The sequence below is a fragment of the Leptodactylus fuscus genome, chromosome 2, assembly GCF_031893055.1.
Source record: "Leptodactylus fuscus isolate aLepFus1 chromosome 2, aLepFus1.hap2, whole genome shotgun sequence".
NCBI lineage: Eukaryota > Metazoa > Chordata > Amphibia > Anura > Leptodactylidae > Leptodactylus > Leptodactylus fuscus.
Window position 1 is genome coordinate 226836551 of NC_134266.1, and position 19936 is coordinate 226856486.

At 40.7% G+C, this 19936-nt stretch overlaps 1 protein-coding gene across 1 annotated transcript in view; it reads left to right on the forward strand.

The window, feature by feature from the left end:
• The first annotated feature begins 528 nt into the window (after positions 1 to 528).
• Positions 529 to 19936, forward strand: part of TAC3 (tachykinin precursor 3) — a 38621-nt gene continuing 19213 nt past the window's right edge. The window contains exons 1-2 of the mRNA XM_075262878.1: positions 529 to 592; positions 7420 to 7578. Coding sequence (XP_075118979.1) covers positions 7468 to 7578 — 111 coding nt within the window. The 5' untranslated portion in view covers positions 529 to 592; positions 7420 to 7467. The remainder of the gene's footprint in view (positions 593 to 7419; positions 7579 to 19936) is intronic.

A 19936-nucleotide genomic window follows, 5' to 3' on the forward strand; every position in this document is an offset into this window, starting at 1 on the left:
GTGGTATGTGCGGTTACATAAACCTACTGAATTATCTTTATTCAGTTATCATAATGCTCAAATGCTCCGTAGCATGAAATTACATATTAAGATCTGCAATATGTATATATATATATATATATATATATATATATATATATATATATATATATGTATATATATATATATATATATATATATATATACAGTATATATATATACAGTATATATATATATATATATATATATATATATCATATGTGATAAAATAATCAAACCACACTTACTTTGTAAGATAATGCAAAGGAAATGAACATTAAAAAAAACAGAATCAAGGAAAGAGACAAGGAAATGGGGAAATTAAAGGAATAATATACAATATATACAAGCAAAAAATGCTGGAGAGAGACAGAAAGGGTGAAAGAGGGAGAAAGGCAGAGACTGAAAAATAAATAGGATGAGTTATCCTGAAGAGAGGGAGAGAAGGGATGAGTGACAGGAACATCTCGTCACTGAGGACCCGGGTCTCTATTTAAAGGCAGAGATCCTGTGCAGACTCCTCAAGGCAGCTCACAGCTCTTCAGCAGAGGATCAGTGTGTCTCCAGAACACAGGTACAGCATCTACTACCATATGTAGCTCCAATGGCACTGCTCTCATGTGTTATCTCTCTAGTCCTTTAAGACATGTTTTCTTCTAGGATATGTTATATCTTTAGCTACTTAAAAGTTTATCTTGTCTAAATGATACAATGTTGTATGAAAGTGGATAGTTCTTCTAATCTAGGATGTATTATACTCTATAGACTATTTTAGAACTTCAGCAGATTTTTATATTAATAATTCCCTGATTTCTGTAAAATTGATTCAGAGTGTTTTTTGCACAAGACAAGCTGTTGCTATACATGTAACTATGCGATATCCAGAATGCACATGATGATAAGGTAATGCATGTACATCACATTAGCAAATTTAAGAAAAGACTAGGGAATGGACATGAGTAAGGAAGCATTTACTGAGCTCATTCTTGGAATCTGGATACAAGTGGTTGACCCTGTATGACCCCCCCTTAAAAATCACTCTATGTTTATTATTGAACTATATAGAATGATGGATAGAAAATATGTGAAGAACACCATTCTGTCCATAGGGTAATAGCTGACAATATCTCATGTTAATATCTTCAACATTACAAAAAGAAGAAAGCAGAGGCAAATAATCCAAAAGATTAAGAAGATGCAGTAGTAGATCCACTAGCTATTACAGGATGGATAAGAAAACGCTACCTATTACTTTGTGATAAGTAGCTTTATAGATTCAGCTTCTTAGGAAAAGTCTTCTGTACAAGTTGTGCTGAATATTAGATTTTTAATAGGGCTCTTAGGTTTCACATAAGATTACACCTTTAACTCTTTCCTATCTAGATTTCTGCTTACATAAGAAGCAAATGTTACAATATGTTTCAAAAGGAGAATAAATTGAACTAACCATTGAACTAAGCACCTAAATAAGTAAGCTGGTGTCAGGAATGCTGAAATGTAGCTTAAGTTGGCAAATGGCATAGAAATATAGTATATAAATAAACTAAGAACATGGATATAGTTCTATCTATATATTCTGTCTATATTCCATCTGATAAGTGACAACGGTCCATACAACATTGCTGTCTGGTCAGCGCATACATTTTCTTCAAGGTGTTCATATATTCCAGTCACATATGGCATAAGCAATTCTGTTATGTAGAGAATTACACTTAATGGGATTGTCATGACCTAGGACAGAGAAGGAATATTCCTTAGAGGGTTCCCCAGTGTGACCCTGATAACTAACAATGGTTAGTGATACTTTGTAACATGCCATCCTAATAACTGGAAAGCTGCGGAGCGAATGACTTAATAATTATTAATAATGAGTCGGTATAGCTAGAGAAGTGACAAGGCTAATGAAGGTGAACCATAATGAAGAAAGGGCTCGCTTTTTTTTAAGCTTATATTAAAACTCATAGTAATTGCTGTTATGGGAAATACAACCCCGGTATCTATCTGATATCATTAAGGGTGTGATGTTTAAGATCATTAACTTAGAAGACTAGTAAGCATTCTGAAAACTTGACAACCACTGATGTAAATAGATGATATGAACGAGCTATTCCCTACCGTGACAAAGGCATTTGACATGTATGTATTCATAGTGTAATGGCTACTACTTGTTACATGTGCGCCAACATATTCCATAGCACTGTACACAACATGCATTCATATTAAACCCCATCACATTATAATTTGGTGTACACATACACCCTTAACATAGCACCTTAACTTAACTTGGCTATGGGTAACTACTTGTCAAGAAACCAATTTAACACAATATTGTGACATGTAGCAGAAACCATTAAAGGTTGTAAAACACAAGAGAATTTATGGCCACATAAAGACACTTCTAGAATATCACTTGGCTTGAAGAGCTAAACATCTTGTGACACACATACAGAACATATCCAGCCAAGAGGAAAGGTAAGGAGGACATATCTGTATGTGGTGGATGTCATATACATCAAGGTACTCTGATACTGTAAGGAACCAGCCAATACATTGGCAAGAAAAAAGGATAACGAATCCAAAGTACATGGATCATTGGCATGAGCCTCATGGGGTTTTTGCCTTCCCCTGGATCAACACTGTAGGGATTGTAGGGTTATAGGTTGGACTTGATGGACTAATGTCTTTATCCAACCTCATCAACTATGTAACTATGAATGGTGATAGAAACCATAAAGATGATGCAGTAAGAGATACAATATAAGTGACTATAAGTTAATATACATTTTGGTAAAAGATTAATTATTGATTTGTGCTTATATTTGTGCAGTTGCCAACTATGGACCTAAACTGATATGTAATCGAATTTAAGAGAAGTCGTTTACCAGAAAATTTGATGTCAGATCACTCGCAGTGCATTGTACATGAGATTATGTTGAACGTAATAAATAACAATGACATTTTATGAAATATGCAAATGAGGTCCAAGTGTAATGGGGTGTGTCCCAGTCATCAAGAGTGCAACAGCTGGAAAACCCCGGTAGCAAGTTCAGGAATTCAACAAGCACCATCATAGCTGTAGGATAGAAAGAGGCTGTCAATTAAAGGAGCTGTCCAGAATAAACTAAGAATTAACCCCAGGGACACTTTCAGATGATCCAGTGACTTTCCGTTTCATCGATTCCAAAACGGAACTCTTACCCCCCATCCCCATCAATACTTACCAAGATTTCCTGTGTCCAGAGAACAGCTCCTCCCCTCTTCCTGTCTGCTAGTAGTGAGCAGAATAGGTTAGCTAGGGAGACAGGGGAAGCTGGGAGGGGCTAGTAATGGGCGGGATTGCTAGGCTAGGGAGATGGGAAGGGGCTAGTAAAGGGCGGGATCCCTAGGCTAGGGAGACAAGGAGGAGGAGTGTAACGGGGTGAAAGAGGAGTGGGGCTGAGTGAGAGGGAACTAGTGGAGAAGCTACACAGGAAGCTGCACAGCATGAAGCTAACACCAAGTAAACAAAGGCAGAGGAGGCCAGCAGCAACCAAAGCCACCAGAAATCACGCCAAACACTGCTAAAGGTATATGGGTGTATTTATTAACCCATTACTTGCACTAACAGACCTTAGAAAAAAAGAATATTTTCTGCCTGGAAAACCGCTTTGAGAGAAGCATTAACTCAAACCTGCAAAGAGAGACTCTGACATGCCGCCATTGCACTTGAGCCTCATTTACATATTTCTACCTAACTATCTACAGGTATAATAGTGCTCAGCATGATATCACCTAGGTTAGGTTCCGCTGGACATTCAACACCCATCATAGGACAGAAGCTGGGAACAGATCTTTGTGATCTTGAGGACTAAGTGTGTAAGGGAATAAGTGTGCTTGCTGGCACACCCTATTTAAATGTCGTGGTGATGGGAATTCATATGTTGGGGGTTATGTACATGTGACAGTAGGATCAGGCTTCACAGATTTGTTTGGAGTCAGTAGCCATGGAGACAAATAGGTTTACATAGATATCTAATAGATGTAGGTCAGTAGACACAAAATGGCAGGGGATTTTTAAAATCAATACTATTGGCAAACTTTTTTTTAAATCAGCTTTGGAGCAATAAAAAACATTATGTGCAAGATTAGATATACCATTTAGGGCGGGTTCACATCTGCGCCCCGGTCTCCACTTTCAGGGTTCCGTCTTCTGCCGAAAGGAGACGGAAACCCGGCAGACAGTGTCCGCCCGTGAACGTTTTGGCGTCTCCGCGGCGAAACAGTTTTTTTTAACTGGCCCCAAGTCCTACATGTCCGACTTTGTGTCCGGTTAAAAAAGAACGGTTTCGCCACAGAGACCACAAAACAGTCACAGGCACTAATGGGTGGACACTTTGCAAACCTATTCAAATCAAAGGGTTTGAAAAGTGACTGCCTGTTTCCATCTCCTGTTGAGTTTCTCGGGCAGAAGATGGAAACCTGAAAGCGGAGACCGGAGCGCAGATTTGAACCCGCCCTGATCAACCCAGGTACACCACCCTAGCATCATACAAAATGTCCTTGGTGTGAGTTTGTTCAATGTTACCAATATCCATGCATTTGCCCTTAAAAAGGAAAACAAAACAAGAATAATTTGATCTTTCAGCTAAAATATGGAAGTATATTTGCAGGTAACTAGGAAGCATTATAAAGGGTGTAATAATAAAGGAAGGAATAAACAGATTATCAATTATCCTCAATAATCCATCACATGCGTAACTACTGTGTAATCTATATGGCCTAATAGAATAGGTCAGTGATACTTTGTTACGTGTCCTCATTGAGCTATGAAGTGACCTACTACATGGGTACGTTTAGTGCACAAATATAAACGTACCTATTGTCTTTACAGAACCTTTAATCCTGGATTAACACAACATCCCATGAGACCTACTGTACAGGAAGTTTCTGGGATAGCACCCTGGGGCTCCCAGTTGCTTTTGACTTGAGATGAAAGGACAATGTTGGCAGCTGGGGGATTCCTTTCAAAGCATTCATAAAACCAGCTTGTAAAGAAGATAGTGAATTAGTTGCAGTAATGTGTGCATGTATCTCATGTGTATACTGGTTAAGTAAAAGCTTGGGTTTTTCAGGGCTAATTTATTGGCTAATGTTGTTCTATAGGCAGTGAGATGGAAATAGAGTTCAAAAATAAATCGAAAACTTCACTTAAATGTATCACTTTTGCTCATGAAGCCTGAACATGAGGCAAATATACAGTCACATGCCTTAGTACATCAGTGTTTCCCAAAGTTTGGGTTGTAAACCCCTGGTGGGTCATGTAAAGATATCCAGGTAGCTGCAAGCCACCCACAGATTTGTGCAGTGCCTCTTTATGGGTGCCCACACAGTATACTGTCCCTTCAAAGGCCCCTGTACAGTAAGAGTCTCCATACAGTAAGGGCCCACTCTACAAGCCCCCACAGAATGACTTCAGGCCTTTACCTACTGAGTTACTCCAGCGGGTAATGGCTGATATTAACTTACTCATCCCTGCTCCTCTTCATCGCCTCTTTCACTTTGGCTCTCAGCGCCACAATGTTGAGATGTATTGTGCAGCACCCCATGGAAGCTGAAGGCGAAGCAGAAAGGGCGGTGATCAGGGACAGGTAAGTGAAAATATTACAAAAAAAAGGTGGGGGGCCATCCCCTAATGTCACAAGAGCTATAGCAGCCTCAGCTATAGAAGATACACGAGAACATAATAATAGGAGAATAATTGACAGGATAAGGGAGGCAGAATATAGGAGAATGGCAGAATAGAGGAGATACTGAAGGATAGTTGAATCAGCGCCGCACCTCCCATGAGACGACCTGAAGCGAGCGCTTCAGGTGGCGCTATGCCAGGGCCTCAGGGAGGGCGGCATTTTTGCTTGCCTAAGCCAGTGGACTGGCTTAGCACCGAGTGGTGGTTTGGGGAGGCCACTGGAGCAGCGCTGCTCCAGCAGCCTCCCCTCACGCTCAGGCAGAGAGCAGGTCATCTCTGTGCCTGCTCTCAGCCTGCAAACGGCGCTAAGCCACGCCCCTCCGCTCGGCCACACCCCCTCCTCCGGGGGGGAGGGGGGCGGCTTTCTGTAGTTCGCCTCGGGCGGCGAAAGGGGAAGGTTCACTCCTGGGCAGAATACAAGAAAAATGCAGAATATAGGCCAAAGACAGGTGAATAGAGAACAGAATAGAGGAGAATAGCAGAATAGAGGCAGAATAAAGGGGGATGACAACATAATGATGACGGAGGGGGATGACAACATAATGGCAGAGTACAGGAGGGCGGCCGAACAGAGGCAGAATACAGGAGGATGGCAAAATAGAGGCAGAATATAGGAGGATGGCAGAATACTGGAGGACTGCTGGATATAGGAGGATGGCAGAATACTGGAGGACTGCTGGATATAGGAGCTTATTTTTCGAATGGGGCTAAGTGTGAAATATGTGGGGACCCAAACATATGTCTCAGACAAAAGTAAATCCTAGTCTCTGGAGGTTTGGGAACTGCTCTACATAAACATGCTAGCCAAAGCAGAGTAGCTTGTTTGAGTCACCTTGCATCCAGCACTCACCTGGACCCCCCAGTAGATGCACCTCCTGCCTTAACAACTTACCACAAGAAAAGGGGACACAGCAAAGAGCCAAATGGTAATACTTTAACCAGGTCAGGTTTTGTTGTCCAGGGCAAATGACTTGGTGTATGTTGTAATCCTCTTGCAAAATAAATTCTCTCAGTCTTTGAGGTCTTCATTAAGGTACCATTAGTACATTACAGCAGGGGAACGGGGAGATATAGGCTGGTGGGAGGGCAACATGGCACATTACAGCAGTGCGCCCAGAGCAGGGGAAGAGTGTAGTCAGAGGTAAGTACTGTATATACTCAGCTCTGCATGAGAGTAGTGATGGGGACCATTGTGTGGAGGCCACTTTACTATATGGGGCCACTTGTGGGGTCCATTTTACTGTAAAGGGTCAACATAAGGAATGTGGCTCGCCAATTTCAATTTTTTTTCTATGTGCCTGGCTGGGTTTGAAACCCCTGTATTAACCTACCTAGACAGACCACCATGGATACCAAGAAGAATACTAACACTAATTCCTTATCTACTAGAACTCCTGTGTACTTGTGTGTAATGTAGTACATGTAAAAGTGTTATGGAGAACATTTTATCATTACTGTAATAGGTATAAATCTGGAAACCCTCCATTGGGATCTGGAGTTTGCTCTTGTTTAAGAACCTAACCATAATTTAATGAGTGGAGAATGCTGGTATGGAAAAATCTGCATTTCATTAACTTATAATAACTACCATTTGGGATTTGCTGCTATCATGGACTTGTTGTACATGTAGTCTTCTTATTGCAAAAATATTAATCTAACTATATTTGATTTCTTAGTTGCTGCTCTCTAACAGTGACACAAGAAGACCAATTTTCCTTGAAAACATGAGGAATTCTGCCCTAGGTCTGGCAATACTTTTTTTCATGGCAGTGAGGACATGTCGAGGAAGTTGTGCAGAACCACAGGACACACAGGGCTCTGGTGCACAGTTCAAGGTAGGAGAGCTGTTTTCTTAATGTGATAAATATTATATTGTATAAGTAGTGTTATGATGATATTTAACCCCCAATGAAATGGTCACATGGGCACACCTATGTGTAAACTGTGGTACAATCACATGCTTCAGTGGTGACCCCAGGTGTATGTAACTAGGAAAGTGCCCGATGCAACAAGGAGGCCCAAAAGAAAATAGGGTGCATCTCTGGTGTAGCAGAGCTCAGCGCACACTCAGCACTGCTACATCTCTGGATGTGGCAGAGCTCAGCGTACGGCCAGCCTGCTACATCTCCACTCAGAACTGCTACATCTGAGATCGGACCACAATGGAGACTGCTGTGGTCCGATCTTAGACTCCGCCTCCTCCGGCAGAACCAGCGTTAATTGGCCGAATGCTGTACTCTGTATGGCATTCGGCCAATCAACGCTGGTCAATGCATTCCTATGGGAAAAAGTCAGCTCCCGCATATCGCAAGCTGACAGGGATCCTGACGAGATAGTGGCGTAATACAGGTAGTTGGGCATGTTAGATGCCCCCAGGCATGCTTTCCCTGCTGTCCCAGTTGCATTCCAGGGAGTTGGAATCATTTCCTGGGGTGTCATAGTGTACTTGGTGACTCTCCTGAGTCGAAGTGTGGCTTCCCCTGAAACGAAGCATTTTTCCCCATAGACTATAATGGGGTTCGATATTCATTCAAATAGTCGAATATTGAGGGGCTATTCGAAACGAATATCGAATATTTCACTGTTCGCTCATCTCTAATGTTTTCTAATGTATATATTGCAAGAATGAATATTATGTAGTTCTGATGCAATGTAAATGTGTATTGGTTTTATTATACTCTCATCCGTATCCTTAAAAATAAAGATTTATTAAACCCACTTAACAACACAGATTCTTCATTTTATTATGTCCAAATATATTTACATAGTTGGGGATTACTTGCTATTTATTGGCCTGATGTTCGGATTCGGGTACAGATTACCTGATCATGACACACAGTTGATGCAGTCTCTGCCTGCCCACGTAGCGCGAGTAATGTATCACTATGTTAATAAGTGCTGTACTTGTTTACAGATTGTCTTTCCATATCCAGTTATCCGCTTATGCATTTTATTTAGTATGTATTATTGTGCACATATTCTTGGCTGCACTGGGTGAATTAATGTGCTGTCTCAGCTTTTAGTAAACAAACTGAAGGCACGTTCTCTCTCCAAGATTGTAATAAATGTATGGAAATAACCAGTGATGCCAAAATAGGTGTAGAGTTCATCTGTTGCCTTCAAAAGAGTTTTCCAGGAATCATACCATGTTTAGGGGTAGCCATAGTTATCCATACTTGACTCCCTGTTGTACAGATCTAATCATTATTCCCTCACTGGACTGGAAGAGGAGATGCTCACATGATCACTGGTAAGGGACTGGTGACATCACCAGTTCTTCACTAGCCAATCTACGGCCTCAGTGGTCTTGTGAGCCACTCCATTGCTTTTCTGGTATGGAACTTAAAGGAGTTTAGCCATTTCCCTCTCATCAGCTTTGCCTGCTTTCTCTTCTTCTTACTTCCTGTATTCTTCAGCAAGCTGGAGAAAAGCTTTGATCATTTGATGAACACTATGAAGTACCTCAGTAGATATAGACATGGCCTTTACCGTGAGAGATTATAATCAATACTAGAAATCAAATATAAATGTAGATGAAATAAAATGCACAGTAAATGTATATTACGTTACACAGGTTTAGAGAAAAAACAGGCTGCAGATGAAAGAACAGATTTGCCACAAACTCAATGTTATCTTTGTGTTTACATAACACTGAGCATTTATCTGACTGGACACTGATTGTCCTGACATAGAGCAGCCAGAGAATGCGGGCCCCCAGAAAGTAGAGAGTCATCCTCCAACTGGTTATCAGATACAAGACTGGGAACATGAAATGATGTATAAACAATGGGAGGAATAAATTCACATATTAGGCAAACGAACAGAATACATTCTAAAGCAATGTATTTAGGAAAGCTCTTGAATGTATATAAGCTATCAGTATAGATAGGATCCTTGAGATGGGAATACTCCTTTAAGCAGAGACAACAGGGCTGAACAACAGGACAATAGGGATATGTGATTACTTTTTGTTGTTTTACGCCCACATTGGTTGCCCATGAATTTGGAATGTTTCCTAGAGAACCTTTAATCTATTTCCAAAACGTAGTCATAATTTATGTAATGAACAATGTATTCAGACAATATGTGAGCCAGACAAACACCATCTGACATACTTGTTGCAATCGGAAATAATAGCAAGTTCAGATACACATCAGCATAGACACAACATAAACCAGTATAGTGGTTTACTACTAGTGTTCATTTAATATAATCCACTTGCAGTCACTTAGCGTTAGTCACGATCATGCAAAACACTAATGTCCAAGCATCCGGTGACAAGTTATACAGCAAACAACTATAGCAAATTATTAAGAGTGTGCATCTCAATTTCGTCTTTCTAGTTTCAAATGGGGATAAACATTTCAGCAAGCAGTGAGTGACCCATGGAAGGCACCATCAGAGCAGATTAATGCAACAATTACCTGGAACCCATAGAAAGCATCAGCTTGCTGATGATGCATTGAGTCTACTTCAAAGGTTGGCACAGAGATGTCAATACATGACTTTGCTAAACCCAAACTAGAAAGTGACACACAGGCACTCCAAAACATGCAGAGTGGTCATGACACTGTACAGACCCAGCAAAAGGCTATAGCCAACATAGGGTCGTACTGTAGAGCATGGCCCTAATCTCCCGGAGGAAACCCACACAAACACAGGGAGAACATACAAACTCCTTGTAGATGTTGTACTTGGCAGGATTTGAACCCAGGAATCCAGCGCTGCATGACTACAGTGCTAACCACTAAGCCTTTAAGATTGGTTCTATCTCTTTGCAGACATGTTGACATCCAATTTACCACATCGGTCCTTCCATTGACATTTGCCAGCAGGGCATAGTTGGGGGTTTCCAGTACACATAAACTCATTGGATAATCCCATAGAAATTGACATGTTTAGCCAATTGTCATCTCATGGTCAGCTTGGAGGGGTTGGCCACTATATATGTTTAACTCATGGGGTGGAAGCAGCTATGAATGTATTCTTCTATTACATATTTATTACCAGTTCAGTGACAATGTCTTATAAAATGTAAAGTGCTCTCACTTTGTCACTAAATGATTCTCTGCTGCCTGCACAGTGCTCCTATTCTGATCATGGCTGCAGATGGATGGGCTTGTGATTAGACCTCTCTGTCAGCCTCTTCCACTGAAAAATATTATTGAAGGAATATTAGGGCATGGTAACATGAGATAGATCTGGTCACATACCCCCCATCAAAAGCCATTTGCAGAATGTGAGTTCAGGACAGAAGTCTTTAAAGGGAACTTGCTAGTCCAATTTTGCCCCTGAAACCAACACAGTAGCGACAGAGCAACACTGGGGTTGCCCAATACTGTCTATATAATGTCTGAGAAATGATTCTATTCTTTTATTCAATATGCAAATTAGGGTTTTGAAGGCAAGAGGATAGGGAGCTAGCATATAAAGTCAAGCTCTCCCTGCCCCTCGCCTTCCTTCTGTGGCATCGTACTACTGTAATAAACTCGCTCCGGCACATGCACAGTGGTTGTCAAGCTCATTGCCAGGTGTACGCCCTGTGGGGAAGGTAGTTTGGTAGAAGCAGTGTTGTGGACCCAAACAGTCAAGACAAGGACACAAACTATGCAGCAAACAGGTTTATTTAGAAAAAAAAAAACTGGAAAATAAATAAACCTTGGATTCAGGCACAAAAGGAGCAAAACAAAATACAGCCTTAACTTCAGGCAAAAATAAAACAAGTTCCTGCTCATTTGAGCAACTAACTAAACAGAAGTAACGACCTAACTATACATGTGACTTACTATCAGCCACATGAAAAACAGAAGCACAAATTGGTCTCACTAGACTTAGCGTTACAGGACAGATCCAGCTGTCTAGTCACTTCCTGGATCTGCCCTGAAGTGCAGGTTCTGCAACTTTTTATGGGCCAGTAATGAGCCTCAAGACCCACACCTATTCCAGAAAAGCACTGGACCACATACAAGTCAGAAATCAGGGGCTCATATAGCGGGACTCCAGCACTTTACCTTCTCACAGCCCCCCGATAGTTCATCAGGTCTGAAGCCATCAGGTTGAGGTGCAACACTGAGCCCCATAAAAAAACATAGCAGCAATGGTCAGATTGTGTTCTTGGCAAACTATTGACCTGATTTTCTTGTTCTCGTAAAGACCTGGGTCCCCCAATAGTTTTCCTTAGTACTCTCTTGGGCTGGCCTTAAAAAGTTATTCTAGGATACTTTAGCCACCAAGTTGGATTATTAATTCAGAAGGGTGAAGCAAGACTTTTAGATTCTGTCTTGCTTTTTTTCTAACACTTTTATTAACTGAGATGTTATGTCAGTGTAAATGATGCATGTATTATATGTAGGACCAAAGCTTGGTGACCCTAATTCAAACTACTGGCATCACAAATAGCAATGCTTTCACACATGGATTATAATGAATCAAGAAGTCAGATAGAACCAGAGGCAATGTTCAGCAAGACAGAGGAGGGGAGAGCAATCGATTAACTAGATGAAGAAGACCATACATTGGAGGGAATGGCGTACAACACGAAGGTGTTAGAGACATAGTAACAATGTGCTCTGCTCACGACGGAAGGATATGGGATACAGGTAGGTCATTTTACACAGTTAGACCAGGATCACATGGCAGATTTTGTGGCAAGACCTGCCATGCAAAATCCGCTGTGGAAATCTTCCTGCTGACAGTAGTAGTAATAATAATAATAATAATAATAATAAATTTTATTTATATTGCACCAAAATATTCTGTAGCGCTGTACAATTTGTAGGGTTCAAATACAGACAGAAAGATACATTGCAAAGAAAGTCATTTCACACAATGGGACTGAGGGCCCTGCAAGAGCTCTGCTCCCATTCACTTCAATGAAAGTTTATGATGTCTACCTTCCATTAAAATGAATGAAAGGCAGAATTTTTGATGTAATTTTCTATGTAATAAACCATTACCAAGTACCTTTGAATCTGAGGGAACATCTTAAGTAGCAGTTAGAGGCTCATTTGCATATTTACAAAAAACTGAATTTGGAGAATAGGATCACAATAGGTTCCTTTCAACATCTTCTAATTTTATTGGACAGATTCCCATACAAACACAGCCGAAGTTATGTCAAAGTGATAGTGCCATTATTATACTTATGGGTCACTTCAGACCCCAGAGAAGAATAGGTGGAAGCCCAGGGCAGATGTAAAGGCGGCATCCGGTGCTTTCCTGATGACATCATGCGTCTGGGATCACCGCTGAGGCCTGTGATTGCCTTCAACGGTGACAAGGGGATGCTGAACGTCATGATGTCATGATGCTCGATGTCCCCAGGTGACTGCTAGGGTCGACTCACAGGCCTTAACAGTGACCTCTGTTTCATGATATCATCAGGAGAGCACTGGATGCCGCCTTTAAACTTGACCTGGGCTTCCATGACTCTGGGGTCACAAAGTATAACATTGAAATGTACCTACTCTGAAAGATAGACCCTATTGTGATATAATATACTTTGTGAAGAATATCTTTATAAATACATAAAGTTTATAAGATTTCATAAAAGACTTTTTGGTGTCAAGAGTTATCCAGACTAACGGGGCTATTTGGTGGCTCTATAGTGAGCTCCTATGGTGAACTCAAAAATACCGTACATAAAAAATATATTATTCTAGTCTATCAATCAAAAAGGTATATAAAGTCCACAACATAAATAACAACAATAATCTGGTTGAGATGAGGTGGATTACACATGGTCAGGTATACACTAATAATCTATTGGAAGACATTACGTAGTCCTTCATTTTGTCTTATCTGATTCGGAGCCCAGATGTGCAGATTCATTTGAAGACCTCATTAGCATATTGATTAATCTGTCTGAAAAAGCAAGAACTGGAATGCGATGTCTTTATGAATAAGAAGTGTGACCTGCTGAAGCCTTAACCCCTCCATGTCAAGATATTTAACACCTTACTGGCCAAATCAGTTTTTCTTAAAATGGGTTACATAAGAATTTAATATTGTGATTCTTAATATGTACCATAACGTCAAAGGAGTGGATAGTCTATGTTACTGGATTGCAGAAAATGCAATGAATTATTTTTTTTTTTTTTTACATTTCTCATTACCTTTTGAGGATATTTATTGTATTGTCTTGTATTTTTTTTCTACATGTAATAAGCTCTTTCTACTCTTGAGATGTAAGGAAACCCTGAATGGTAATGGTAACTATATCATAAATTATACTTGGCTTTATCTGGTTAATCATGATAGACAAAATTTTGGAAATTCACTTGGCGTTTCAACAGCAGGTGCCGTATGGGTTATATTAACCATTAATACACAACACACGCTTAGGGTAAGTTCAGACGGAGATTTTTGGTCAGGATTTTGAGGCCGTATCCACCTCAAAATCCTGACCAAAAAGATGGCTCCCATTGAAATCAATGGGAGTCGCTCAGGTCTTCTTTCCGGGAGCCGGTTTGTTCTGGCTCCCGGAAAAAGAAGCAACATGCTCATTCTTCAGGCCGTTTTGGCTCGCAGTTCGGTCTGAAGACACTCCCTCCTCCGGACTAGGCCCATTTATTGTGCCTAATCCGGAGCGGAGTGCGCGACCTGATGCTGGTGCATCCGCCTCAGGTTCTGGACCAAAAAACCCCGTATGAACTTACCTTTAGGCTGAGTTCACATGGGGTATTTTGATCAAGATTTTGAGGCCTAATCCGCCTCAAAATCCTGACCAAAAAAACGGCTCCCATTGAAGTAAAAAAAAGCAACATGCTCATTGTTTAGGCGGATTTACATCACAAATCCGCCTGAAGACACTCCCTCCGTCCAACTAGGCCCATTCATTTGGGCCTAATCCAGAATGGAATGCCGTGACTGGATGCCAATGCACTACACCGGCATCCAGTCGCAGCTACCCATATTTTGGACCGGAACCTGAGGTGGCCTCCGCGTCAAATTCCGGTCCAAAATACCCTGTCCAAACTCGGCCTTAGGACATAGCAAAATGCCACTAAAAATGCTCCGGAATAAAACACAGTGAAAACATATTGCAATATTTTTCACTAGTTTTTCATTGAGTTTTTGCTGCGTATATTCTTTCCCTATTAAATATAAAAAAATTAACATTTTTTTCCAAACACAACTATTACACAGTTTTTTTTTTTCTTTTTACGCAATGTGTGAATGAGATTAACTAAAACTTTAATCACTTTGCTGGTACTGTAAAATGCAGCCGTTTTCCTACTACGTTTCTACAACAGCCAAAAACACTAAGGTCCCACATTATGAAAAAGCTGCTTTTTTTGTCCCACATTTTGCTGCATTTTTTTTTTTTTTATGTTAAACCAGGTGTGGATTGAGCAGAAAGGAGAAGTATAAACACTTTCCTTCTATTTCCCATTCCTTTGTAACCGTTCCTGGGTTTGGCTCAAAAAATGCAGCAAAATCTGCAACAAAAAGGCAGCTTTTCTGCAATGTTGGGCCTTAGCCTAAGGCCGGGGTCCACATTGCGAATCCGCAGTGTTTTACAATATTAGGCCGGGGACTCACATGGCATAAATGCCCAGATTTGCCGGTGGTGGAAACACCGCGGAAAAAATTGCAGCATTGAACAGTCAGAGCAAAGTGGGTGGGATTCTAGCAAATCCCGTGCCCACTTTGCGGTAAAAACCATGGTTCAGACGCGCCGTGATTTGCAAAACCAGCGCAGTTTTTGAAGCTGCAGCATGTTAATTATACCTATGGAAATGTCGGCGGTTTACCTATAGGTATAACTGTAATAGAAAGTCTGCAGAGGAAACAATTTTTTCCCCACAGCGCTTTTTTGCCACAGGCGCCATGTGGGGCCTTAGCCTCAGGCTAATGAAAATAGATTTTGCTGCACACACTGTTTTGTGATCAAAGGAATATAGAGATTTATTTTACAATATAGTTAACGCCTTTTGACACAATGCAAAATATTGGCATAGAAAGACAGGCTAGATCAATTGGATATGACGTTTCGGTCCTTAGACCTTCATCAGACGCAATCTAGTGTGGTAGCAGGATCAGTATAAGTGTCAAGGCATGGCAAGGCTTAGCCTCAGGCTAAGGCAAACAGAAAAAAAGCGCTGCAGGAAAAACCGTGGCAGCAATGCATTATGTTTTTTCCCACAGCACTTTTCACAGAAAGTCTGCAGATGTTTCATCTGTGGACTTTCTACTTACAATATACCTATAGGGAAACCGCCGATGTTTCAGTAGGTATAATTGATATGCTGCAATTTCCAAAAACGCAACCATTTTGGAAATCACAAATGTGTCTGCTGCATGTTTTATTAGCAATGTATGGATAGGATTGACTAGAATTAGCTAGCCACTTTGCAGTGACTGCAAACCATTGAGTTTTTTTCCCACTCCACGGCCATACCACTTTTACGCAAGGTAGGACCAAGGCCTTACAGTACCTGCAAGGTGGACAGGATTATGGCTACTCCCATCCACACATTACCAAAAAAAACTGAAGCAGAAATGCTGTGATTTCAAAACCACTTGCGTTTTCGTAAATCACAGCATGTCAATCATTCCTGCAGAAATGCTAGCGTTTTTCATATAGATATAACAGAGACAGAAAGTCTGCATAGGAAACTCATAGGTATTCTGTGAAAAGTGCTTTATTAAATATACATAATGATATGGAAAATAAAAAATAAGATCATCAAAAATTCTTAAAAATTGTGATTCTCATTAAAAGTTGATTGGAAGAAAAAAAAGAGACTTTTTGAGACATGAGAGTTTTTGGTGACACATTCCCTTTAAATTGGGAGGAAAGTTTTCCAGCCTTTTTTAGAAGGATCGCTGGTGAGATGGAGATAACTAGTAATATCTAATTTTTGAAGAAAGTGAATGTAATTATTTTATCTCATTGGAGACTTATTATAATATCTAGAAATTCAATTTGTTCCCTGCTAAAGTTGGAGATAACTTCGATACCTCATGTGTTCTTATTGATGGATTCCCAGAATTAGTAGGCTAGCCTTTAATCTCTTTTCCAAATGATGAATATATAATGGATGAATCTCTTGTATAGATATGGCCATTCCTTGTATATTTCTTATAAGGTTATAAGAAGTTCTATAAACACCCCAATAAACTAGTTAGCATATGCATACGACAACTTAGGGCATATGGTAGTGCTAAGACACTAGTAGACCTCCTGCTTATGAAAAAAATTAGCATGAATAAAACAGACTTTTTAACAAAAAAACTTTTTGTTCATTTCCAGTCTTTGGGTCCATTCACATGGAAGAAAATAGCGCTTTATTTGGTGCCAAATTTTCAGCGCTGAAAAAAAAAGCCTCCCATTGATTTCAATGGGTTCTGCTAGCTTTTTTCCCCCAGTAGACTCTGGAAAAAAGGTAGCGGCACCCATTGAAGTCAATGGGAGGCTTTTTTCAGCACTGAAAATTCAGCGCCAAATAAAGCGCCATTTTCCTCCGTGTGAATGGACTCTTTGGGTCTTCGTACCTCTAGTGCTGGCGGAGGTTCCGCCTCATATATGTCAAAGTACACACTTCCTTTTAAGCGAGGTGAACCCTGGGGTAAATATACAGCAACTCATAGCTGGCTAATAATTCCCACATCATTTACACTAGATTTCTGGCCCCACCCCTGCATAACCTCATCATGTCCCCTTTTTGGGTGAGTGGTGAAGGTGGCGCAGTTGTATTTCTTTTGCTCACAATGTCGTTTTGAGCAAAAAATCATGACTTTTTATATCTTGTACACCTGCTGCTACCATACTTTCTGGAAGGCCTAAACATGATCTTTGCTTTTTCCCCCATTCTTTTTCAAGCTGTGTGTTTATATAGATGAGGATCTCAGAGAGGGAAAAACTATAACAGAAGCATTTGCACATGTTCTACTTTGGGGATTTAGTCCTGGTTTTGGCTTACAAATACAGAAACAAAAAACTGAACAAAAAATGCAAGTGTGAATGTGGTAGCTCTAGTATCTGTAATATTAACCTAACTATACATGTAACTTACTACTAGCCACACGAACGAAACAACCACGATATTGTCTCACCAGACTCAGGGTTACAGGACAGACCCATACACTTACTTTTCCCATGGATCTGCATTGGAGTGCAGGATCTGATGCCTTTTTCTGGCCCAGTAATGAGCCAAGGACCCACACCTAGAGCTGAGGCCTACTCAAGACCTGCAGTGAACCACACATAAGTTAAAAACCTCGGGGAGATATAGCGAGATTCCAGAACTCTGCCTATCACCTTCTCACAATGATATGCTGCAATTTGCAAAAACTGAAACAGCGTTTCCACTGCGGCCAAAACACTCTGTGTTCGCAACCTGCAACCTCGGCCTTAGGCTAAGGCCTCACATAACGAAACGCATAAAAAAAAACGCTCCGGTAAAAATAGCAGGGTTTTCCTCCGCGGACTTTAAGCCACTATTATACCTACTGTATACAGAAAATGCCGGCATTTACACAGGTATAATTGACATGCTGCGATTATCAAAAATGTAAGATTTTCCGCTGCAGAATTTGTTTCTGCAATGTGTGCATGGGATTAGCCAGAATCCCATTCACTTTGCAGGTAATGTAAAATGTTTTTTTTTACCGTTGTGTTTTCGCAAGATAGGGATTCGGTCTTAGGCTGGAAAAACTTTGTCAAAGAATCTTCAAATCCAAAGTGGAAATGCTGTCAATTATGTCAATTATACGTATGGAAACACTGGCGTTTTCTGTACAGGTATAATAGAAGCAGACAGACTGTGGAGGAAACCTCTGGGGACCTTCTGTGAAAAACGCTGCGGAAAAAAACATGATGCGGCTGCGGTTCGCTATGTGGGCCTTATGCGGAAACCTGTCATGCCGATTCCGGCGGTGAGCGCCGGTGAGTGTTTTATGCGCTTCGTGGCGAAACCGTTTTTTTTAAACCGGTCACAGAGTACTGTATGTCCGACTCTGTGTCCGGTTTAAAAAAAAAATGGTTTTGCCGCGGAGCGCATAAAATGCTCATCGGCGCACATGGCCGGAGACTTTTCAAGCCCGTTCAAATGAATGGGCTTGAAACATACCGGCAGGTTTCCATCTCCTGCCCCTGTTTTGTACAGGAAACGGAAACCTGCAGAACGGAGTACGGGCGTAGATGTGAACGAGCCCTTAGCCTTAAGGTGAATATATGATAGGCAAATCCATTTTTAATTCTAATCATTTCTGTGCACTTCTGTTTCCTGTTTCCATGAAAGCTCGCTTACGTGCCGCTACATTGTCAGCTTTGAGGTTGATAAATAGGCGGAACTCTACAATTCCTGTTTTTATGGCATGAATATTTTGTCTGTCTCTTTGGGTGATTCGTACTTCAATCTTCTTTTTTCCTTTAGATGCCTTTAAGCACTTTCATCTTAAATCATATTACAATTGTTCTGCTTAAGTCATTCATCTTCCATTAAAGTTGTTTAGATATAATGGGATGAAATGTGCCTGACATTTCCCTTAGACCAGTTTTATACCAAAGTACTAGAAAAGCCAGCCATAGCAATGCATGCTAACTGTATATTACGTGGGGTCATTTCAGATATAGATACTCCAGGACTGCTCGGCATATTTTCTATTCTTTTGTGATATAGAATTACCTCTGATCTAATGGTGACTATAAAAGATAAGGCCTAATGTATACAATTGTATTTCTGTCGGCTCATACTTACTGTCAAATAACAAAACATGCTTCATTGAATCTACTAAAGCACTATTTCCCTTAAGAGCAAAGTTTTAGTGCAGTCATTCTTAACCAGGGTTTGATTGAACCCTAGGCCCTATGCACGGTTCATTTTGTGTACCAGTAAGAAAACATATACCTATGTCTTGAATTTGGAAAAAAAATCATATTTGATTTATCATTAAAGAAGGGTTCAGTGAATGTGCATATGAAACTGGTGGGTTCGGTACCTCAAACAAGGTTAAGAACCACTATTCTAGTGCTTTTGAGAAAACACTAAGTAGCATGGCACAGAACACTAAACAGTGTCCAGTGTCGGACTGGGGTGTCTAGGGCCCACCAGTGGAATTGTTTCTAGGGGCCCACTGCCAGGACCCTGCAGATCAGCGGTACCGAGACACGACGGCTAAAGGTAATAACATGTCGGGAGCCATTCTGCTCACCCACTATACCATGTGAACTTCTTAAACCTACTT